At 40.7% G+C, this 25,900-nt stretch overlaps 1 protein-coding gene across 5 annotated transcripts in view; it reads right to left on the bottom strand.

Moving 5' to 3' along the window:
• FAM13C (family with sequence similarity 13 member C) overlaps positions 1–25,900 on the bottom strand; it is a 247,721-nt gene that overhangs the window by 58,236 nt on the left and 163,585 nt on the right. For all 5 annotated transcript variants that reach the window (XM_077454123.1, XM_077454128.1, XM_077454127.1 and 2 more), the window contains one exon: positions 15,003–15,069. In XM_077454123.1, coding sequence (XP_077310249.1) covers positions 15,003–15,069 — 67 coding nt within the window. The remainder of the gene's footprint in view (positions 1–15,002; positions 15,070–25,900) is intronic.

Genomic DNA, 25,900 nt, shown 5'->3' with positions numbered 1-25,900 from the left:
CCACTTACACCAGGGTCCCCAGACAGCCTCCCCTTAAATCAGGGTCCCCATTGAGCCCTCCACTTACATCAGGGTTCCCAGAGAGCCTCCTTTACAATCAAGGTCCCCAAAGAGACCCGCCCCTTGCATAAGGGTCCCCAGAGAGCCTCCCCTCCCCTTGGGAACCCCTGCAGAGACTCGGGCTATGGTGCCCAGATTTGGGGCTATAGCCCCAAAAGCCACCCCCTAGTGATGCCACTGCTACAAATCATAGGAAGGGGGTATCTGTCTAGAAGGGCTCACCTCCATGGGATTGAAGGGGTCATGCCCCCCCCCCTTAATTATTTTAAGTGGTATGGCCCCTTTAACCACTTGCCTACCAGGCACATTTACCCCCTTCCTGCCCAGGCCAATTTTCAGCTTTCATTGCTGTAATACTTTGAATGAAAATTGTGCAGTCATACAACACTGTACCCATATGAAATTATAATTTTTTGTTTGCCACAAATAGAGCTTTCTTTTGGTAGTGTTTTTTTTAGTATTTGCTGGAAAAAAAAAAACTGAACATTTAGGGGAAAAAAACACTTTTTTATAGTTATAAAATGTTGCAAACAGGTAATTTTTCTCCTTCACTGATTGGCAGCATTGTTGGGACTGCACTGATAATCAGTGTAGAGGTGTCTTTCACACAAGCCAGTTATTGGCTCTCCTCTCCTCATGCTGTCAGGGTGAGGAAAAGAATGCAGATAACTGGCTTGTGTTTACACTGTGATCAGTTGTAATTGGACACAGCTGATCACATGGTAAAGAGTCACTGGTTGGCTCCAATCTGATCAGCTGTGTCCAGAGGACTAAGGTGTCCGTTTATGAAACTGAACATCACCGCTGATCTCAGCTCATAATCGGTTTATGGACCAGAGATGATCGGGGAGAACATTTCCGTATCTCCGTACACTGAGAATCCATCATTGTCTGACACAGAAACGGACAGTTTATGAAGCTGCAATCTCAGCACTTCAGTGGCGATCTGTGTCAGAATTCACCCTCCCAGATTCACCAGCTCAGAGTTGGTGAATCAGGGAGTGAAGAGAGAAAACCCAGGGGAACTGAGGAGGAAGATGATTAACTTCCTTCTACCTCAATCAGACCCCTGAAGACAGTAAACATGCCCCCCCCCCCCCCCCCATGTGTGTATGTATATACACACACACACACACACACACACACACACAGTATCTTACAAAAGTCAGTACACCCCTCACATTTTTGTAAATATATTATATACCTTCATGTGACAACACTGATGAAATGACACTTTGCTACAATGTAAAGTAGTGAGTGTACAGATTGTATAACAGTGTAAATTTGCTGTCCTCCCAAAATAACTCAACACACAGCCAATATCGTCTAAAATGCTGGCAACAAAAGTGAGTACACTCCTAAGGGAAAATGTCCAAATTGGGCACAATTAGCCATTTTCCCTCCCCGGTGTCATGTGACTCATTAGTGTTACAAGGTCTTAGGTGTGAATGGGGAGCAGATATTTGGTGTTATTGCTCTCACTCTCTCATACTGGTCACTGAAAGTTCAACATGATACCGCATGGCAAAGAACTCTTTGAGGATCTGAAAAAAAGAATTGTTGCTCTACATAAAGATGGCCTAGGCTATAAGACGATGGCCAAGACCCTGAAACTGAGCTGCAGCACCATGGCCAAGACCACACAGCGGTTTAACAGGACAGGTTCTACTCGGAACAGGCCTCACCATGGTCAACCAAAGAAGTTGCCAATTTGGAAAATTTGCCAAATTCAATAACGTGATAGTTTTCTTGCTATTTTCACCATGTTCAACAAATTCAGGTAGTTGTGTGTGACACGTTTACATTTTGATGCTTCATGCACACGAGATGCATTAGAAGAGGCAGCTATAGCTGGTTGTCCTCTGGGGTTTGCCTAAAGCACATGCATGAGCAATGACATATGCTGTCAACATACACCATCTGCATTTGAAGCATACATCAGTGTGCATGTGGGTGAGGGGTTTGATACATCCAGTTTAGTATTCTCTGTTACTGGGATGTGGTGTCTCAACTAATATTACAAAGGGGGGCAGATCTAGTATGATCTGGTACGATAATGACTGAATGACAAGAAATTGCAAAATAAAGATGCTGAAGAGCAACTTCTAAATAATTATTTAATTCTTAATTGTGTTCTACTGAGTGTTCAGATAGAGAGTACAGTGTTTCTCCTGTCACAATGCATTGATCAGCAGTTACAGCTGCTGATCGAGAGTGGTTTTCCAATGTGTCCATTCAACAGAACTGAAATGATCGTAATCTTGCCGCACAATGACAGCAATACACTGATCAAAATTTAGCTGGTACCTACTGAACCAGTCGATTTTTCGATTTTCAATTAGTGTATGGCCAGCATTTCTTTAGTCAGAAAATTAAGTCCTGCTAGGTCACTTCAGGCTGGCCCCTTTTGCAGGTACACAGTGCCTTGCAAAAGTATTCACCCCTTTGGCATTTTTCATGTTTTGTTGCCTCACAACCTGGAATTAACATGGATTGCTTGAGGATTTGCATCATTTAATTTACAGAACATGTCCACAACTTTGATTTTTTTTTTTTGTGACGCAAACAACAAATAGGCAAAATAACTGAAAAGGTCAATGTGCATAACTATTCACCCCCTAAAGTCAATACTTTGTAGAGCCAACTTTTGTGGCCATCACAGCTCCAAGTTGCTTTGGATAAGTCTCTATGAGCTTGCCACATCTTACCACTGGGATTTTTGCCCATTCCTCCTTGCAAAACTGCTCCAGCTCCTTCAAGTTGGATGGTTTGCGCTTGTGAACAGCAATCTCCTGATGCAAGGGGGGCTCCACTGGGGGATATCCGATGCAAGGGGGGGCATTGCTGGGGGATACCTGATGTAAGAGGGAGCTCCACTGGCAATGCTCGTTGTAAGGAGGGAGCTCCACTGGCAATGCCCGGTGTAAGGAGGGAGCTCCACTGGCAATGCCCGGTGTAAGGAGGGAGCTCCACTGGCAATGCCGGTGTAAGGAGGGAGCTCCACTGGCAATGCCCGGTGTAAGGAGGGAGCTCCACTGGGAATGCCCGGTGTAAGGAGGGACTCCACTGGGAATGCCCGATGTAAGGAGGGACTCCACTGGGAATGCCCGATGTAAGGAGGGAGCTCCACTGGGAATGCCCGATGTAAGGAGGGAGCTCCACTGGGAATGCCCGATGTAAGAAGGGACTCTACTGGGAATGCCCGATGTAAGAAGGGACTCTACTGGGAATGCCCGATGTAAGAAGGGACTCTACTGGGAATGCCAGATGTAAGAAGGGACTCTACTGGGAATGCCAGATGTAAGAAGGGACTCTACTGGGAATGCCAGATGTAAGAAGGGACTCTACTGGGAATGCCAGATGTAAGAAGGGACTCTACTGGGAATGCCAGATGTAAGAAGGGACTCTACTGGGAATGCCAGATGTAAGAAGGGACTCTACTGGGAATGCCAGATGTAAGAAGGGACTCTACTGGGAATGCCAGATGTAAGAAGGGACTCTACTGGGAATGCCAGATGTAAGAAGGGACTCTACTGGGAATGCCAGATGTAAGAAGGGACTCTACTGGAAATGCCAGATGTAAGAAGGGACTCTACTGGAAATGCCAGATGTAAGAAGGGACTCTACTGGAAATGCCAGATGTAAGAAGGGACTCTACTGGAAATGCCAGATGTAAGAAGGGACTCTACTGGGGAAACCTGATGGCATCTGGTGGCAGGTGACGTGGCAAGTGACGTGGCAAGTGACGTGGCAAGTGACATGCTCGGGGCTCCCACCGATTCTACATTATGGCCAGTTTTGGTGAATTACATTTTATATTACAATGTAATAATGCACTTCAATCAACTTGACACCATAACATCCATGGTGCCGGGATGATTAAGGTGTTTGGAGTATCTTTATCTGCTGATTGTTAAACTTACACATATTTCTACTGTGGTGTAGGATCTAGGCCTGCTGTCCCTCCATCCCTCTATCCCTCGTTCATCTCAGACTCTAACCACATCACCTTTGAGCCACGCCCCCTTTAAGTCCCGCCCAATATTTAGCTTAAACCACACACCTTTCCCCCCCCCCGATAAGTCACACCAACAAATGAATGTACCGCCCCCAATTATAAAAAGTCTCCGCCTACAGAAAAAGAAGCGTCCCTAGTTTTTTTTTTTACAATGTTGGCAACTACGGTAGTATAATAGGGGTTTACTTGTGGCATAAAGGGCATATGTCTACAATCTACATATTGTCAAAAACCAGATTGTATTGGGGGTAGTCAGTTTTACTGAATATATTCTCATGTGATGGTGGTCAGTGAGGGCTCACAAAGCATCAATAACCTATTAAAAGGTTAAAGAAAATGTGTGTTTCATACACAGTTTGACAACCTGCTTGCTCTCTCTGTACACATTTACCATGAAGAGGGCTGTGATCCCTCCAAGCAGGAAGCCACAGCATGAGAGCAACTGTTATGTTGTTTACCACAGAGCAGCATAAAACCCAGTATAATACATTATGCATAATTGCCAACATTTGCACACAAACCACAACAGTAACTGCAGTCCACATAAAGGGCTATCCTTCATCCTCACATTCATAGAGTGTGGGTATCCCTGCTCATATTGTCAAAGAATGTTAGTTACATGAAAGTAACATCACATCTTGGTTTCGTTTTCTGCTACTTGAGGTACGTCTTTAAAGACCAGCTGCACTCAATATTGATATTTTAATTTGACATGATCATTTTATATTGGTCCTTATAGCCTGGCAAAAGTCTCAAAGTTAAACATTGTGAGGGTAAAAGGTTTTTTTTTTTTTTTGGCAGAAGAGACATGCAAAATCTTTTAGTCAGAAAATTTTTTTTTTGTTGTGTGTACACTGTATGGTGCATGGGCCTTGCAATTTTTCTTGTTGTGTGTACACTGTATGGTGCATGGGCCTTGCAATTTTTCTTGTTGTGTGTACACTGTATGGTGCATGGGCCTTGCAGTGTACACCCCCCCCCCCCCCCAGCTTAATCCTACCAATTGTAAGATGCTGATAATCAAGCTGGATGCCAGGTATGTGTGCCGCAATGTACAAGACCTCCACCCAGTGGACTTTAGTTCTGCCTTAAAGCCTAACTCCAGGGTTTGAGCTACTTTGAATAATGAGCTCACTTACCATGCATTACAATAAAAATATACAGCATATACAATTGCTATACAAGTCATATTGTAATTGATTGTTATTAAAAAAAATTACCTTTCCTTTTCAATCTGCAGTGCTGTAATTTTCTGTAAAATGCAATGCAATATGCCTACCTGGAGGTGTTTTGTACACAGATGGTGTACAAAACAGTGAGAACACACCCCAGAAATGTAATTTCCTGCTTGTGCAATTGGCTTACTGAAGTCCACACTAAGATTCAAATCAGATTTTGAGCGTCCTCCGCAACAGAAATGCCATTTTGGTTAGATACTCTCAAAAAGGGAAATCACGTTGAAATGGATGCAGACCCTGACACTGACAAACAAGTGCAAATCCCTCACATACAAATTCAGTAAGCACATGGCCACAGAGAAACAGCTATTTCTTCAGAATAACAAAATGCAACAAAGTTTGTTAAAATCTCTGCAATGTACATAGATCACCCAGAGGGGAATGCTTTTTTTTTTACAAAAGTGAAGTTACTCTTAAAATATGGTATCCTAGTGAGGGTGCATGCATGCAGCCAAGGAAAATTAGCACATAGCTTCCTAACTCTGTGCCACCGGAACCTTCTCAACAGCAGATCGGGCCAGCTTCCCCAACTATCAGTGCTCACTTTACAAATGCAGTGGCGGTTGGAAGAACACTACCCACAGGTATGCACATGACCCCCAAATATAAGCATAAACCTCGGGCACTGCAGAAGGCTTCTCTTGCCCTGAGATTAGGCAAGATGGTGCCCGAGCCTCACAAACCACATGACACCACGAGGCTCTCAGCTGCTGACCTGCCTTTCAGGATGACAGCCAGCTGCAATTCCCCTCTGGTGTGGGGAGCCTGCCTGAACATAACTCGGAAGATATGCTCCACAGATTCTGCTCCATTGTGCGTAAGGCGATCACAATGGCTTCTTGTAAGTTATCTTCTGACCTGGTGAAAGGCCTCAAAGAATTAGGACATCGTACTAACCAGCTGGAACAATGTAACAATCTGGTCACCGCTGTGCTGGAGGGGCATGAACAATAGGTCGACAAACTGAACGCAGAATTGGAGGCTTTACGCGACAAGCTTGAAGATGGTGAGAATAGGGCCCGCAGGGCCAATCTCCGCATCTGTGGGGCTCCCAAACTCATAACTGACCTGCAAGGTACACAGCCAATGCCTTTTTTTTAGGCATTGGCTTCAGAGATTCCTTTGGAGTGGTTAGAATAGGACCGTATCCACAGGGCCCTGGCACCCAAACCAATGGAAGCCCCCCCCCCCCCCAGGGGCAATATTATAAAATTCAACTTTTATCGCACTAAAGAAAAGCTCATGCAAGCAAGCCTGAGATCGCCGATATTCGACCGAGTCATTGGTTGCAAGGTGTCATCTGTAATTTAGAATTGCTAATTGTTCTGTCCTGCCTACACTGCTATGACTGTAATATTACTATATACGTTTTTTTTTTATGTCTCTTCCTACTGGCCTCACTGGTCCTATATCTCACTGGTCAGCCCCCCGCCATTAATTTTTTTTACCTTTCTACAGCTTGCCCCTGGCGGACCTGTCCATGTTTCCGATTTGTTGAACGTTTCTAGTATGCCTTCATAGTTTTTCAACATTATACTTCCTACAGTAAATGACTTTCTGATGGCCACATCCGACCTACGTTATCAGACTTGCTTTCAATTTTGCACTACAGGTCCCATTTGCTGGTCATTCCTCTCTGCAACTACTTCTACCTTTTTATTTATTTATTTTGTGCGCAGGAAGAGAAAAGAAAAAAATGTATGTATGTGCAGGTGTATATACGACGGACCTGTTCATGTTCTCGAATTGTGGAATATTTCCAATATGCTTCTACAGTTTTTGTTTTATAGTTACCAAATGATTTTCTGATGGCCACCTTGGCCGGTATCGTTGGACCAGCTTTCAATGTTGCGCTATAGGTATAGGTCCCACCTGCTCAAAGCACCCCCCCCTCTTTTTTTTTCTCTCTTGTGCAGGTGTGAACCTCCTAATATTGTCATTCCTAATATTTGTCACAGAATGTCTCATAGGCACAGAGAGCAGTCAGTTTTTTCTTTTCTTTTAGGATTGACTTGCCCTTAATTTGCTATGTGTTATTTGCTGTTTTTCAATTCTGCGGCTTGGTTCCGGCGGATCACTGTGCCCTCAATCAGCTGGTATTTGACCAAGACTGGTATCCTGACCAACAACATGCTCCTTAGTGGGCTAGGTCGCCCTCAGCAAGACGCAATTGTGCATGTCTTACCTCTTCTGAACCGAGTCATCTTTGCCCTTTTAATGCACGGTCTTTCTTTCTTTTCTTCTTCCTGCTACCTTCTCAGTGTTCTCTCTGAGTCCCTGGGATTCGGGACGATTGGTTATTTTTTGCTTCCCCAACACTATTGCACTTAATTGGCTGTCCAATGTGTAAACGTACTGGGCATGAACTCTTCCAAAAAAGAATAAAGGTTTTTAGATGCCTACGGAAATATTGTGTGGCTATTGAATGTCTGCAGGAAACTCGCTTCTCAGTCACCTCCTGCCCTAAATACTTTGATGCACGATATTCTCTAGTTTATCAGGCAAGTGGTCCTACTGAACAGAGGGGTGCTTTTGGCAGGAGACTCAAACTTAGTACTAAATTATTCCTTCGATAAGTATCCTTCAGATTGTTCTGTACCTACCACCGATGTTAAGAAATTTCTTAATTACTTACTGATTCATGATCTGGTAGACCTCTGGCGAGAGTCACATCCATAAGTAGGGATTATAAGCACTATTCCCATTCTAGAACTGACCATGTCTTTATGTTCCGTAAACATCTTCCCTCTGTGTTATCGACCTCTTTTATTGGAGCTCCTTGGACTGACCATAACCCTATCCTGGTAGTCTGCCGCTTCCTTCTCTGTAAACCCCAATACTCCTCTTGGGTCCTGAACGACTCCCTGCTCTTGCTGAAAAAAATCCAGACAGACCTTATGCAAAAATCTACGGAATATTTTCAGCTCGATTTGGAGTCGGTCTCTTCACCCATAACTCTTTGGGAGACCTATAATGCAGTTCTCCAAGGCCATATCATCCAGCTGACCTCAAAACATACACAACAGCTTAAATAACGTCAGCTTGAAGCCCAGTTGAAATTGCTTAAGGCATAATTTAAACAGTCTCCTACTCCTTCCAATTGCAAACTGTTGTAGCAGGTACATACCAAATTAGACCTTTGCCTCAGTGATGCGGTCGAATGGTCTTTATCTTTGCGCTGGTCTGCTCAGAAATGGTACACTAAAGCAAATGAATCAGACACACTGCCGGCCGACCGGTTATGCACTTATGCTCTTAAATTTAAGGTATTGGACGAATTCAGGTATCGTCTTACTACATTATATGCAGCTCCCACACATCTATACCCAAGGCATCACTTCTTTTTTGGATCACCCTTCCTTGCCAAAGCTGTAGTTTGCGCACAAATCCCTTATGGATCATGACATTCAGGTTTATGAGGTCCTCCAATGTACTAAAGACTTGAAAATAGGCAAAAGGCCAGAACCCAATGGTTAAACAGCATTATATATACTATAAGAAACTTGCAGATGTTTTAGGGCCCCCCACCGTTTGGCAGCCTTGTATAAATCCTCAAACTTACTGACCGCCAACATTGTGATACTTCCTAAACCTGATCGCGACCATTCTTCTTGGGCTAATTTTAGGCCTATCTCTCTAATATCGATATGAAAGTCCTAACAAAAATCCTAACCAATCCTTTTTTGAGATTTATTTACAAGTTCAAATAATATATATATTTTTTTTTTAAATTACTTAGAACCTCAAAACATGATATATTTTTTTTCAGACACGCTAGAGAATAAAATGGTCGGTAGTTGCAATACTTTATGTCACACTGTATTTGCACAGCGGTCTTACAAGCGCAATTTTTGTGGAAAAAATACACTTTTTTGAATTAAATAAGACAACAGTAAAGTTAGCCCATTTTTTTTTTCATATTGTGAAAGATAGTTACGCAGAGTAAATTGATACCCAATATTTAATGCTTGAAAATTGTGCCCCCTTGTGGAATGGCGATAAACTTTGACCTGTAAAAATCTCCATAGGCGACGTTTAAAAATTTCTACAGGTTACTAGTTTTGAGTTGCAGAGGAGGTATATTGCTCTCACTCTAATGATCGCGGCGATACCTCACATGTGTGATTTAAACACCGTTTTCATATGAAGGTGCTACTTGCGTATGCGTTTGCTTCTGCGCAAGCTTGGGGGGACGGGGAGCTTTAAATTTTTTTTTACATTTTTTTAATTTTTTTATTTTTTTTTTACACTGTCCATTTAAAAATATATATTTTTTTGGGTTACTTTTATTCCTATTACAAGGAATGTAAACATCCCTTGCAATAGAAAAAAAAGCACGACGGGACCTCTTTAGTGTGAGATCTGGGGTCAAAAACACCTCAGATCTCACATTTACACTTAAAAGCATTTTATTAAAAAAAACACTTTTTTTCCCCAACAAAAATTTCCCCTTTAAAACCACTGGGCGGCAATGAAGTCGCTTCCATCATCCAATGGTATGGAGCTGAGTGGGGACCATTTTTCCCTCACTCGACTCCATGTCTCTCAGAGGAAAGGACCCGATCGTCTCCACCGCTACCAACAGCTCCCACAAGCGACGGAGATCACCTGGGTGCGGCTGGAGGGGGGCCTCTCCCTCCCCCGGTAAAGGTGATTTTGCTGTGAATTTGCTACAGGGACCACTTTTATCTGAAAGCAGACCGCCCGCTGTTTAAAAAGATATCAGGGTTATGGCAGCTATCTGCTGTCATAACCCTGGTATTTAACGTCAAATAGCCGCCGTATAATGACGGCGGGCGGTCCACAAGTAGTTAATCAAAAAGGACCAAACTGGCTTTGATCCACGGCGACAGGCGGGGAATGCCATTTGCCGAGTTCTACATTTGCAGCATTTGGCTTATAGTCCCTCAGTGCACCCAATGCTCTTATCTCTAGATATAAATAAAGCATTTGACACTCTTTCTTGCCCCTATCTTATGACTGTTCTACATCAAAATGGGTTTGGTCCCTCCTTTTTGAGCTGGATAAAGGCTCTATATGATTCTCCCCAGGCTAAACTTAAAGATTATGGTTTTGAGTCCCCTGTTTTCCCAATCTGTAGGGGTACTCGACAAGGCTGCCAGCTCTCTCCACTCATACGTTTTGGCCCTAGATCCCCTGGTGAAAGCTATTCGCACACACCCAGACATCACAGGTATTGAGGTAGCAGGCTTTTCCCATAAACTTATATTTACCTAAATATACATTTATTTTCCCTCTTGGACACCTTCGCCTCCCTGTCCGGGCTCTGCATCAATCCTGCCAAAGCCTAAGCACGATCTATAAATCTTTTATCCTCTGAATTGGCAGACCTGAGTGGCCCTTTCAGTGGCCTACCACTTTGCCATACCTGGGAATTCAGCTCTCTTCATCATATGAGGGACTCTATTAAGCTAATTTCCCTTCTCTGTTTAGACACTTGACAGAGCTGTTGTCCTCCTGGTCTCACCTTCCATTGTCCTGGTTTGGCAGGATTGCTGCAGTCCGCAGGACCTACCTTCCAAAATTGTTATATGCCTTCCGTGGCTTACCAGTTTAGATTCCCGCACATATCTTATGCATACACCAACGCAAACTTTTGAAATTTATCTGGGGATCTTCTAGCGCTTTAAACAGGTCCTATTCACCTGTAGGATCAATGGTGGCCTCTCAGTTCCGAACCTTCAGGATTATTACTTAGGGGATAACCTTGCTCCTCTGTCACACCTTCATGAAACCCATCTTCTGCTGTGGGCCATTATGAATCTTATAGACTGCCACTCCATTCCTTTATCCTCTTTTCCTTGGCTTCCCACTGACCTTCGTCCAGCGACACTGATTCTATCCAACACTATATGGGACTGTCAAATAGTCTGCAGACATCATGTCATCTCATCTTCCATTTATTCATTTACTCAGGTGCCCTTTGTTCCCTGCGGGACTGGACAACCAGAGACCATTTTTCTTGGTGGACTGACCATGGATTCCTTGATATCCATTCTCTTCTCATCCCCATTCAGGTGTTGACATTTGAAGCTCTCAGATCTTCACACCACATCCCTTTACGGGAGCATAATAGATATTTACAGCTCTGGACTGGCAGATCATGACCATGACATTATTTAAGTGCTCCAAGAATGTGCTCATCTTGGAAAAGGTCTACAAGATTTTGTATAGATGGCATTACACACTGGCAAGGCTTGCAAGTTTTATCCCTGCATACCTGCCAAATTGTCTGAGGATTCTCACAGGTAGGAACGATGATGCATATCTGGTGGTCTTGCCCAAAGGTGTGCAGAATTTGTGTCAGGGTTTATGCCCTACTTTGAACTTTGCTTCATATCGACCTCAAACGGAACTCATACATGGCCCTTCTCTGCAAACCAATTGAAGAATTACTTTGCCCAGAATGAAAATTGGCATTACATCTTTACACTGCAACTAAATTGACCATAGCAAGGGCTTGGAAAACCCAATTCTTAGCATTGAAGCTGTCAAAAACCGAATGAACAAAATTATGGTCAACAAAAAATTAACAGCCGTACTGTCAGAAACTCATGGGAAATTTCTCCAGGTGTGGCAACTCTGGATTGCCAATGCCCAGCTGTCTAGGTTTGATTGTGCTCTTCTGTCACTTTAACAGCCATGCGTTGTGACTACCTGGGAATCTCCTCTTCTTTTTCTGCACTCTCTCTTCTGTTTATAGCTCTTGCTTTATTTCTCCTTCGTTTCCTCGGTTTTCTTATCTTTTGATCAGTTACTAAGAATATCTGGTCACCAGGCGTAGGCCCGGCTCAGATGATTACGATAAGTACACTGTTTATTTTTGGTACTGAAATTAGCCTTAAAACATTTCACTTCAAAGTCTATGTATTTGTATCATTGGATATATAGTTTAGTACTAACGTTGCTATTATATGTTAACTTAAAATGTTTCTATATTTTATTCTGTATGGCTCAGTACAGTGGTTATGCGAGCGTATTATGCTCACATTTATTCATTGTTGAATGTAACTGGATTGTTGGCTCTGTCTATTTGACTGAATAATAAAAACCTCTTGTAAAGAAAATATGGTATCCTAGTGATAAATCAAATAAACTTCACTGAAATCATTCAAACCAAATAACAAACAAGTATGCATGCACTTCAAATGTGAAAATATTGCAAATACACCATACAGTGCTGTGACATATAAAAATAAGAACACAAAAGTAAAACTCCCGAAGTCCACTGCAAGAACTTGCAAAAAAAAAAAAAAAAAAAAAAAAAAAAAAAATAATAATAATAATAATAATAATAATACAAATAATGTGTCCAAAGGACATATTAGTGAAGCGCCAGCAAATTATAAATTCCTCAACACTATGTGAATTGCAGTCTGAGGACAAGCCATCACCGTCACCAAATAAATTGTGTCTCTTACCAAATAGCAAGACCCCATATTAGAAGGAGGGTAGATGCGCTCATCCCACATTCATGGGTATCAGAGTAGCCAGGATCGCATTATCCATAGCAAGGGTTCTCTGCCCCAATTTTCCAAAGCGGTCAGTAAGCCATGTATTCAAAAAAGACAAACTGCACATAGTGTAATATTGTAAAATAAGTGATTTATTCACCAGTAACTGTAATCACAAAATGGTAGCCAGAAACATGTATAATTAAATTCGCTGTACAGCATGCATGCGCGATGTGAGATGACAATGTGCTCCACTCTACACAGCACCTTATGCTTCCTGGATGCCGAAGGGCATTATTTTTATCAAAATACGTAGGGTAGGGCACACTGTCTGATGTCCTCACTCATTGCGTATGCATACCGTACAGCCAATTCTGATATACATGTTTGTAGTTGCCGCTTTAAGTACATTTACTGGTGAATAAATCTGAGTTACTTCACGATATTACATTAGTGCGGTTTACTTCTTTTTTGAATACATGACATACTGAATACCTTGGGATATTGGAGGAGAGAACCCTTGGTGTGGATAATCCGATGCCGGATACTCTGATACACTTGAATGTGGGATGAGCGCATCTGACAGCCATATAATAAGGAGTCTTGCTATTTGGTAGAGGCACAATTTTTATGGTGGCGGCGATGGATTGTCCTCAAACTGCAACTGACATGGTGTTGAGGGAATTATAATTTGCTGACACATAAGTGAAGTGGACTTTGGAACTTTTGTGTATTTTTGCACTATTGTCACATATAAAGCGATAGCAGTGCATAGATGTTTAACATTTAAAGAGATATTAAATATATAAATACATATGTATAGCACTATGAGGTAAGTCCAAAAAAGTGCACTCATCTCTGTTGTTTACAACTGACAGCTTTACTGAGCGCCAGGAGAACAGCTATCACTATACTCTTTACACTTCTGATAGGAGAGACAATGCCTTCTTATACAGAAACATCTCTGCCATTCCTTCTCTCTGCTGTCCCTCCACAAAAGACTTAGTATTATGCGAACCTATTCACGAAAAATACAAAGTGCTCTGTGATTGGGCAGGTGGAGGAGAGGGACAGGCACCCCGGCTGCATGCGACTCTGCAGCTGCTGGAGCTGAGACCAGAAGATTTTGCATCAGAGTACTGGAAGTATAGCAACAGCTATGCTCCCTGAGCTCAGTAAAAATGTAAACTATAAATTAAAGATATAGGTCTGTGAGGTGGCATGCACCTTGTTGGACTTAACCCATAATAATTCAGCACTTTTTACAAAGTGGTTGAAATACTGGAGTTCTGTTTTAAAAACCCAGTCCCACCTATGCACTCACATTGCTTGAGGTATCTATTTACGCATGATATAACATATGTTCCCATTCCTTTCTTATGGGTCTTCAATGCTTGTTCATGTACTAAAAGAGCATTACCCATTTGTATTAGAATAGAGATATCTGCTGGCGTTTGTGCTGCACTGTGCGTCATGTGCGTTTGATGTGTGGATCCATTAGATCTGAATAGGTGCACCCTCTAACAAACGCATGATGCGGGAGTGCATAACAAGGTGGATCAACATGCCTAGTATCGCAGCCCTAAAGCTACACTCCAAGAAAAGCAAATATTGTCATAATACTAGAAGAATTAATATTCTTACTTGAATCTTGGTGAGCTTCATGTATTTCTTCCAGCTCTGTGCTGTAAATCCAATATACCTTTGTACAGGAGTGCTTTGTAGCTCTGTGCATAAAGACTAGTCACTACTGCTCTCTACTTGTGCAGGGTGACTGGTCTTGTATCCGCCTTCCTGTAGTTTTCTGCAAACAGCCTGTAGTGGGTGGACCTGTTGGTTTCCTCCTACAGCTCTGCTCTCCGTACAGATAAGCCTTTTTAAAATATAATTATCAATTGGATGTGGGTTTAGTCCGCTGGTAGAGCAAAACTAAATCAGAGAGGCACACAAGAGGAGTGTGTTCTAGCTAATGAAGGTAATAACAGGCAATATGTGGTGCCAAACCTTATTATGCAGGATCACCAAAAGTTGAGCTATTATTTTGACATAAAATGACTTAAGCCAGTAAAAATAGAATGCAAGCTGCTTTATGTGAAAAAGCTACAGTTTAACTTTTGCATTAGAAGGGCTGAACCAAGGCACTCTATATTTACGTACATAATTAGTATTGTCACTCGGTTATAAGGTTCCCAATATAAAATAAGTGCTTACCTCACCACCAGCATGCTGCAATTGCTCAGCAATTTCTATTGTCTGGATCCTCATAATAGGGCTGTTTCTGTAGGAAAAAAAGATTACTTAGTCCAATGTATGACAATTATGTCCCAAGCCCTATACATAGGAAGATGCTTCGAGTTTGTTTGTGGGAAAGAGTGCAGTAAAGCTAAAAATGTGTGAACACAAGGTTATCATCCCGATATAGTAGCAAAAGGACAGCGTATTTTGGAACTTTGAATATACCCCAGTGTGCACACTTCCCATGCAAAAAGAACAAGCTTTCCTATATCATACGGTTTGGATAATTTTTTATAATTTCATACAATATAAAAACACATATTGTTGTCTGAAATACATTACAAAGATAAGCGCATTAAATCTTCTGAGGTCAAGGCTTATCTTCCCATGAGCTGGCAGGCTGTCTGAGACCTTCAATTTCTCCTTCCATAAAGCACTGAGCACACTATATTGCATCCATTCTGGATTTGATTTTAACTGTCTGTAATTTACTTGTTTTCAAAACACCAAATTCTGTTGGTCCTGATGAAGCAAACGATCCGCGAAACATGGTTACCTTCTCAGAAAATTGTATGCGATTAACTTTGTAATGTATTTCACAGACAACAATATGTGTTTTTATATTGTATGAAATAAAAAAATTATTTTAATACAACCTGTATCATATGGGATTTTTTTTCTTTTTGCATGCAAAATACTCTTAAAATCTTTTGCTAAACATAGGAAGACTACTAGAATGCCTTTTGGCTAGACTGAGCATTAATTTCAAGTCGAAAGGTGTCTACCCTTAGACAATGGTGGCCAAGGCTTCTTGATAAGGATGGAGGGAGGCTGATAGCAATCAATGATGCAGAAAACTTTATCCAGTCTCTATTGCTGTCCCCTACAACAGGGGTCTCAAACTGGTGGCCCTCCAGCTGTTGCAAAACTACAAGTCCCATCATGCTTCTGCCTGTGGGAGTCAGGCTTGTAACTGTTAGCCTTGCAATGCCTCATGGGACGTGTAGTTTCGCAACAGCTGGAGGGCCACCAGTTTGAGACCCCTGCCCTACAACATGACACTGAAGTTGTCTCCCACACCTTCTTGCAAAAACAGTCACCCAAGGCAACAGTTCATATACTGTATAGGGCTACAGATGTAGGAGGGTTGTTAGATCAGCTTTAGTGTCCCATTGCACTCTAGTTTCTATGAGTGAAGGTTAAGATTGTGACATCACTGCCCTACCTCTCCCTCTCATCCAATCAGAGAATACTTTGAATTCATTGAGAAAATGCAAAGTGTTCTCTGAATGGGACCTGTGCCAAGCAAGCAACTTACAATATACACTAAGCAAAAGGGAATCCGCTCAGACCTGGACCCTACTACAATGACATAGTTTCCACTGGGATCACCCAGGTATGGCAAATGCATACTTACATTGGTCCAAGCTGTACCAATGAAAAAATAGTCCAACGTAAAGTTCAATTCAGAACCCAGAATGATCCCATAATACTAGGGCAGACTGCACTTATTCACCAAATCAACAAATGTCAGACTTCACTCCACCAGACTTGCTGAGATGAACTTATCACTGATGCTCAAATAAAAAATATTAAGTATTTCAACAAATAAATATTTCAGTCTGGAAAGTTTTGTACAACTTTAGCATAATTAAACTATAAGCTACTGACGAGGTAATATTGCACCCCATCAAGGCTGTATAGGTTTTTCCCTGAAGCCCCAGATCAATGTTGGAGATGCAACAGGGGAAAGGGGGACTTTACTCCATATATTCTGGACATGTCCTAGGATTAGACAATATTGGCTAGAGGTACAGAGGATTGCCCAAAAATGTCCAACTTATCCAATACCGGGCGACCCTGGCTTCTTCCTGTTGCATCTCTCACAAATACCATTATAGATATATAAAAACTCTGTTTTATGCCACCTCGTCAATGAGGCAAAGGCATGCATTGCCCGATGTTGGAAAGAACCTAGGCCACCATCAATTGCAGTATGGCTTAACAGGGTCAGAAACGTAGGGGCCATAGAAGACCTGGTGCTCTTGGCCCAGGATAGAATAGAGCAATACATTAAAACTTGGACAATATGGAATTTGTCTATTCAGAAGAAGGGAAGAGATTGTTGGGAATACAGTAGGGGAATGAGTCTGCCCCATATTTGAAACGTAAAATATGGAGGTTCCCTTCCCCCCACTGGGAGGGGGTAGGGTATTTTTTTTTGTTTTTTTATGGGTTTACTTTAGGGGTGGGATTATTTAATGAAATATAAAATTAAAAGGAGGAATGAGCTATACTGTGTTTTCTAGGGGAGGAAGAGAGGGATATCAAAAGGTGGAAAGGAAGATATATGAATGTATAAAGTTGAATATGTTTATTTTGAAGGGTATACTTGGAGAAGTAATAATATCCTTGAATTGATAGTTGATAAGAAATGAACCAGGTATTTATACAATTGTTGGTATGTATTGTATTGCATGTTCCTCCTTTTGGTATAAATAAAGAACAACTGCTTTAGCATACCTCCTTAGGATCAGATTAGTACAAAATCCAAAATGTAGTATAACTTTACAGTAGAGTAGTATTTTCCAATTGCAGGGTAAGCAAATAGCCCTATGCAGAATGTGGCACAATGTACACAGTACTTGGCTACACAGCAGATATAAATAAAGTCCAGAAATTCCATTTTATTGTATGTGTCTACGTGAGATATGGCCTGTTGTATGGCCGCCACTCCTTGGAGAACCGCTAAAAGAAAAATACATTCTCCAGCTCTTATTTAAACAACTATTCAAAACAGCCATTCAGCACCCATCACCTTCTAACAATTCTAAACATAGAGCTGCCTCTTATGAAGAATGACAGGAGGCAAGTCTTCTGTACAGCTCTGAACAACTTATGTTCCACAAGTTCCCATCATAAGCTTCTCTCTGATTTGAATGACTGATGAATGGTTCACAGGTGCAGGGAATAATAAGATACACATGGAAGAAACTGTCCAACAACTTGGAAAAAACATGTAGACAATCAGTGCCAACAATCTGAAGCACCTAACATACAGTGCCTTGAAAAAGTATTCATACCCCTGCAATTTTCCACATTTTGTCACCAAAAACATAAATCTATTTTATTGGAATTTTATGTGATGGACCATCACAAAGTGGCACATAATTGTGAAGTGGAAGGAAAATTATAAATGGTTTCTAATTTATATTGAAAAGTGTGGCAATACTTTGTAGAATCACCTTTTCTCGTTGCAATTCCATCTGCAAGCCTTTTTGGGTATGTCTCTACCAGCTTTGCACATCTAGAGAGTTACATCTTTGCCCATTCTTCTTTGCAAAATAGCTCAAGCTCTGTCAGATTGGATGGAGAGTGTCTGAATAGCAATTTTCAAATCTTGCCACAGATTCTCAATTGGATTTAGGTCTGGACTTTGGCTGGGCCATTCTAAACACATGAATATGCCTTAATGTTGTCCTGCTAGAAGGTGAACCTCGGCCCCAGTCTCAAGTCTTTTGCAGACTAACAGGTTTCCTTCTAATGCCACGTACACACGATCGGAATTCTCGTCGAAAGAAGCTCTGATGGTTTTCCAGACGGAATTCCGCTCAAGCTGTCTTGCCTACACACGGTCACACCAAATTACGATAGTTTAAAACGCGGTGACGTACAACACGTACGACGGGACTAGCAAAAGAAAGTTCAATAGCCAGTAGCCAATTGCTTCTGTCTCGTAGTTGAGTCTGAGCATGCGTGATTTTTGGCATGTTTGAATTGCATACACACGATCGGAATTTTCGATAGAAAGTTTTTCCGTCGGGAAAATTGAGTACCCACCTAGGCTAGTCCAGTACAAATTTAAATGACAGCAGTAGCTTTCATTTTATATTCTGGACCCCAGATCTCTCCAAAAAAAAAAAAAAAGAGTACGGGGGTCATTTACTATAGCGTAGCGGTGCTAATTACCGTGAATTAGCACTAAAATGGTACTCACTATAGCGCTGGTAAAAAAAAAAAAAAAAAAAAATACTCCCAAAATCAAATTTACTATTTTTGCCTGAAAACAAATAGCGCCCAAACCCTTACTCTGCAAAAACCTGGAGTAGTGCACATGGAAATAATGTTGAGAGCAGGATATAATTGCCCAAATGGTACCGAAATATGCAGTATATTGTTTAATGATAATTTGCTTTTAAACTGTGTGAAAAACATTTCTACACTGAAATATCTTTAAAAGTCTGAGAAGAGATACATTTCCCATCTCTGTACAACTAGGTGCCAACACAACTGAGCATGCTCAGACCTGCAAACTACTCTCATTTTAGCTCCCATGACTTTTTTGCAGGACGCTATAGTAAATACCAAAATGAGTGCTGGCTTAAAGAGCATTTTTTGGGAGTGAAAATGCGTTATGTAGCCCAATGCTAGTTTCAGCTATTGATTCGAATTGTACAAATTTAACTTCCCCAAATAAATACTTTTCTTGTTGAGATTAAATGTATTTTTCTTTGAAATAAATTATCTTTGCAACAATGTTGTTTCTACTTAATCTATTGTATTTTTAAGAATGCTAGAATGTGGAATGTTTTCATGTTTTGGTAAAATATTTTTTTTCCTCTGTCACTTTCACTTGTTACTCTCCATCTCACAAACATCTTTACCCAAACTTACACAGGCTTCTTTACAAACCACAAACAATACCATTTCTGATTCAAATTTAAAATGAGTCACAATTGTTTGTGTTTTTTATCATTTCCAAATAATCATAATTTGAGCCCAAAAAATGTGATATGTGCACCAAAATCAGAAATCAAAATGTAATTGCCAAAAACCCCACCACCAAGAACCATCAAATATCACAAAATACATCAAGAAGAATAAATCTTGAGTAATGTAATTCCACCACCTATATGTCCAAAGAAATGCAGTATTTATGTGTATTTATGTGTAGGAGGTTTTCACATGTGGCAACTTTGTGGCTCAGAGGTTAGTTATATAGTTACATAGTTAGTAAGGTTGAATAAAGACACCAGCCCACATCACTTCCGGTGCCTCGTTTTCCCGCATGTGTTCGTCACTGTTACGTGACTTCATCAGGGGATGATGAATTTTAATTTATTTTTTTGGCACAGGGTTCCCCTCAATATACATACCAGACCTGAGGGCCTGGTGTGGATTTTGGCGGGGGGACCCTCATGCAATTTTTGGACTGGGGTTGGAACTCATGCCGTTTTTTTCAATGATTTTTATCTATATTGCCGGGATCCGACAATACATTACAGCCGCAAGCAGTTTTAAATTACATTAGAATTACTTTAGAAATGTAATTTTGCTGTGGTACTGTTATAAACATGGGAAAGATGCGCTACTTTACAGACAAAGGAGATCCCCCATGCACGATATTTAAAGGAATATTTCATTTTTATTGTTTCACTTTATTATTATTATACAGGATTTATATAGCGCCAACAGTTTGTGCTGCACTTTACGACATGAGGGCAGACAGTACACTTGGAAGTGGAAACAAAAAAGGTAATAACTGTGGGAGGTGAGCTGATGGAGAAAATGAAAAAACTGTTGTTACAGTGCGTTGCAAAAGTATTCACCACCCTTGGCATTTTTATGTTGGAAATGTAACCACTTGACTTCCAGGGCTTTTCTGGCACATTTTGTTTACATGTAACAATCAGTATTTTTTCCTAGAAAACACACAGTGCCTTGCAAAAGTATGCACCACCTTGACATTTTCCGTGTTTTGTTGCCTCACAACCTGAAATTAACATGGATTGTTTGAGGATTTGCATCATTTAATTTACAGAACATGCCCACAACTTTTTTTTTATTTTTTTTTTTATTTTTTTTTATTGTGAAGCAAACAAATGGGACAAAATAACAGAAAAAGTCAATGTGCATAACTGTTCACCCCACTAAAGTCAATACTGCCAAACTGCTTCAGCTCCTTCAAGTAGGATGGTTTGTGCTTCTGAACAGCAATCTAAGTCTGTCCACAGATTTTTTGTTGGATTGAGGTCTGGGTTTTGACTAGGTCATTCCAATGCACTTACATGTTTCCCTTTAAACCACTCAAGTGTCGCTTTAGCAGTGTGTTTGGGGTCATTGTCCTGCTTGAAGATGAACCTCCTTCCTAGCCTCAAATCACACACAGAGTGGTACAGGTTTTGCTCAAGAATATCCCTGTATTTAGCACCATCCATCTTTCAACTCAGTCCCGACTGCTGAAAAACATCCCCACATCATGATGCTGCCACCACCATGTTTCACTGTGGGGGATGGTGTTCGTTGGTGCTGTACATGTAAACAAAAAGTGCCAGAAAAGGCCTGGAAGACAAGTGGTTACATTTCCAACATAAGCAATTTCAACAAAACATTTAACCAGTGCCAGTATGGTGGTACTGTGAGCACTCTTGAACCTTAGCTTGATGTAGTCTAAAAGGCAGGTTGTTACCATGAGTTCCAGCTCAGGAACCACTGGAAATGGAACAGTGGTTGCCGGAGTCAGCAACGGAAATTTGACATGACCCCGGTGTAATTCAAGTGAAACGCAGAATATCAAGATATCGTCCAGGTAAATGATGACAAAGATGTCTGGGAACTCTCTAAAAACATAATTAATGAAATGTTGGAACATAGCTGGTGCATTACATAAGCCAAATGGCACGACCATGTACTCAAAATGACCAAAAGGAGTAAGAAATGCTGTTTTTACACTCATCTTTTCTAATGTGGACCTAATTACAGGCCCCTCAAGTTTAGCAATGGTGAATTGGATCAGGCAGAAGCAGGAGGCAAGAGCAGATTCCAGAAACCAGCCAAGGTAGCGTACAAGCATAGTCGGAGGCAAGTTGGGTCAGAATCAGAAGTCGGGTAAAGGAAAAGGCAATGAAGAACACAAAGCCTGTAGACCAAACAGCAACGAGCCAGTGCTGCAGCCCTGTTTAACCACTTGCTGACCAGCGCACGACGATGTACGTCGACAGAATGGCACGGGCAGGCAAATGGGCGTACATGTACTCCCTTTAAATTTGCCGCCCTGCCATCAGGAGCGCGCCGGCGCGCTCCCGCGCTGGTCGGGGCCTCCGTGAGTCCGGTCGCGGAACCCGCGGACTCGATTGCCGCGGGCATCCCCGCGATCGTCTCACGGAGCGGCCGAATGAAGAAATGCCGTTGTAAACAACATTTCTCCATTCTGCCTAGCAACTAGTGATGCTGATCTCTGCTCCATGTGATTGGAGCAGAGATCAGTGTTCACTAAATGAAAGCCCAACCCCCCCACAGTTAGTAACACACCCCTAGGAACACTTACCCCCTACACTGCCACCCACTGGTTAACCCCTTCACTGCCAGTGTCATTTACACAGGAATCACTGCATTTATATAGCAGTGATTACCCAAAAATGTGTCAAAAATGTCCGATGGGTCCCCCACAATGTCGCAGTCACAATAAAAATCGCTGATCGCCGCCATTACTAGTAAAAAAAAAAAGAATAAAAAATTATTAATAAAAATGCTATAAAACTATCCCTATTTTGTAAACGCTATAACTTCTGCGCAAACCAATCAATAATCGCTTATTGCGATTTTTTTTTACCAAAAATATGTAGAAGAATACGTATCGGCCTAAACTGGAGGGAAAAAAATGTTTTTTTATATATTTTTGTGGGATATTTATTATAACAAAAAGTAAAAAATAATGCATTTTTTTCAAAATTGTCGCTCTATTTTTGTTTATAGCGCAAAAAATAAAAACCGCAGAGGTGATCAAATACCACCAAAAGAAAGCTCTATTTGTGGGAAAAAAAGGACGTCAATTTTGTTTGGGAGCCACGTCGCACGACCGTGCAATTTAACAAAGTTAAAGCGACGCAGTGCCGAATCGCAAAAAGTGGTCTGGTCTTTGACCAGCAAATTGGTCCGGTCTGAAAGTGGTTAAATAGCCTGTTTGATGCCAGAATTGGTGACAGGCACCAGTATTTACAGGACTATCATTTCAGGAAGTGAGAGGAAATCTCTGCAAATTAAGGGAATTTATTGGGGGCTCCCAGATCACCAGAAATAGTGCTCATTTGAAGGTTTCCCCTCTTTTACTTTTTGAGGATAACCCAAAATTTGTGATCTTCTTTATGTTCACTTTTAGTGATAACAGTAAACAGGAGACATAGAGAGAGGGTGAATCTCCTCAACAGGGACACAAACAGCAATAAAAATTGACAGGAGTTCTAATCCATCCCCATTTGATCCAAAACTAATAAAAAGTTTTGCCTTAAGTTATACTTTAAAGATGAATTTCAGGTATGGATATTTTTACATAGTTAAATTTGCAGTTCATATAACTACATAAAACAAATATTAAAGTTATTATTTTGGTGAGCTTAGAATTGCTTTTAAATATCTGCACTACATCGGACAATGAAAATTCAGAGTGTACCTTAACTCTAAAATATACTACCACAGCTTCTAAGACATCACAACTACAAATTCGAAAACATCACATGAACTAAGGAAATATTCTACTAAATGAGACAATAATAAAATACATGTTTCCTATGAAAAAAATATAACACCTGGAGCACAAATGGGAAACATGTCTGCTGCACCTTTCTAGACATTTGTACTTAATCACCTCTGGATATGGGGGATCATCAGTAAGATGTCTTCACCTGGGTTCAGAGAGCACAAAAGCTAGAGCTGTGTGAATGCAGGTCTCATCACACCCGAGTCCAGTGATCTCCACAGCTACGTCACCTATTTACTAGATCAGTCACATGTTTTGTGTCAACACTTTTGTTGATAGTGGCGATTGACTGTGTGTTTATGGTAATATAAAATGACAAGTTCCTAGTTCAGAATTCATGGTTTCCTTTGTACAGTTTTACAGTTAACCATGTGGTCAGGTGGTATTCTCAGTGTCAACTGTCTTATGACCCTAAATCACCACTTCAATTTTTTGTTCTAACGCAGGGCATAGATGGTGAGAATTTCTTTCTTGCCATGGGTTGCAGGACATTTGCACCATTTTTTTATGTTTTAACACTGGACATGTGCTTTTGTTGGTGTCTTAATTGTGAAACTTGCTATTTAAACTTTTTTTCATTTTGTCTAAAGTAGTACAAATAAGAAGATGCAACAAAAAATGGAAATTCTCTCTCTCTCTCTCTCTATATTATATATATATATATATATATATATATATATATATATATATATATATATATATATATATATATATATATATATACACACACACACACACATACATACATATATACATACACATATATTTATTTTTTTTTCTCAAAATCCATAAATGGATTTGTATTAGGAAACAAATCTATTCATAGTACTGATCTCTAAAGAGAGTACAGTGGCGAGTCACCATTGTCCTCACTTCAGTTTCTTACTTTCACCTGAATAGCTTTGCTAAACTTCAAAACCCATTCATTCACTATGAATGGGTTTGAAGATAATCAAAGCCATCTACACCAGTAATGTGTAGAGACTGCTGCTGTGCAACTTGGAGAAAAGTGCTGTCAGGTTGGGACAGCACTCAGGAAGTTGCTGTTACTTGTTAATACAGGAGCGCTGTTAGATCAGGAGTTTGCAGGGTTTTGCAGCCGTTCACACCAGACATCCTAGAAATGTGTCTGTGGCAGTTTTGAAAAGATGAATTGCTAAATGTTATGCAGGTCTGATCCTGAGCTAACGAAAGCACTTGCTTGAAGTAATTGCTGCCAAAGAGGGTTTGGCCAGTTATACCAGCGTGTATGTACAGTACTGTGCAAAAGTTTTAAACAAGTGTGAAGAAATGCTGTAAGAATACTTTCAAAAATATATATTTGAATTGTTTATTTTTAATCAATTTACAAAATGCAATGTGAACAAAGAAAAACAGGCAGATACTTATTCCTCATGCCATACCATCAGGAGGTGCGACACTGGCCACAAATTTATTCTGCAGCCATGCCATCAGGGAGGGGATTCTAGAAAAAATAATTCTGTTTTGCAAGAAAATGGTGGTCACACCAAATATTTTTCTCTTCTGTTCATTTACTTTCCATTTTGTTAATTGATACAAAAATAAACTAACATGTTCCTGACAATTTCCTGCCTAGGAACTTTTGCAATGTACTGTGTGTGTGGGTGTATATATATATATATATATATATATATATATATATATATATATATATATATATATATATATATATACATACATACATACATACATATACACACACACACACACACACTATTATATATTTATTACGTGTGTGTGTGTGTGTGTGTGTGTGTGTGTGTGTGTGTGTGTGTGTGTGTGTGTGTGTATATATATATATATATATATATATATATATATATATATATACACACACACACACACACACACACATACACGGTATCTCACAAAAGTGAGTAAACCCCTCAGCTTTTTGTAAATAATTTATTATATAGTTTCATGTGACAACATGGAAGAAATTACACTTTGCTACAATGTAAAGTAATGAGTGTACAGCTTGTATAACAGTGTAAATTTGCTGTCCCCTCAAAATAACGCAACACACAGTCATTAATGTCTAAACCGCCGGCAATAAACGTGAGTACGCCCCTAAGTGCAAATGTCAAAACTGGACTCAAAGTGTCAATATTTTGTGTGGCCACCATTATTTTCCAGCACTGCCTTAACCCTCTTGGGCCTGGAGTTTACAAGAGCTTCACATGTTGGCACTGGAGTCCTCTTCCACTCCTCCATGGCGACATCACGGAGCTGGTGGATGTTAGAGACCTTGCGCTCCTCCACCTTCGGTTTGAGAATGCCCCCCAGATGCTCAATTGGGTTTAGGTCTGGAGACATG

The sequence above is a fragment of the Lithobates pipiens genome, unplaced genomic scaffold, assembly GCF_037356315.1.
Source record: "Lithobates pipiens isolate NorthernLeopardFrog02 unplaced genomic scaffold, aLitPip1_a1.2 Scaffold_25, whole genome shotgun sequence".
Taxonomy (NCBI): Eukaryota; Metazoa; Chordata; class Amphibia; order Anura; family Ranidae; genus Lithobates; species Lithobates pipiens.
The sequence above is the reverse complement of the archived record's forward strand: the minus strand, read 5'-3'. Positions and strand labels throughout refer to the sequence as shown.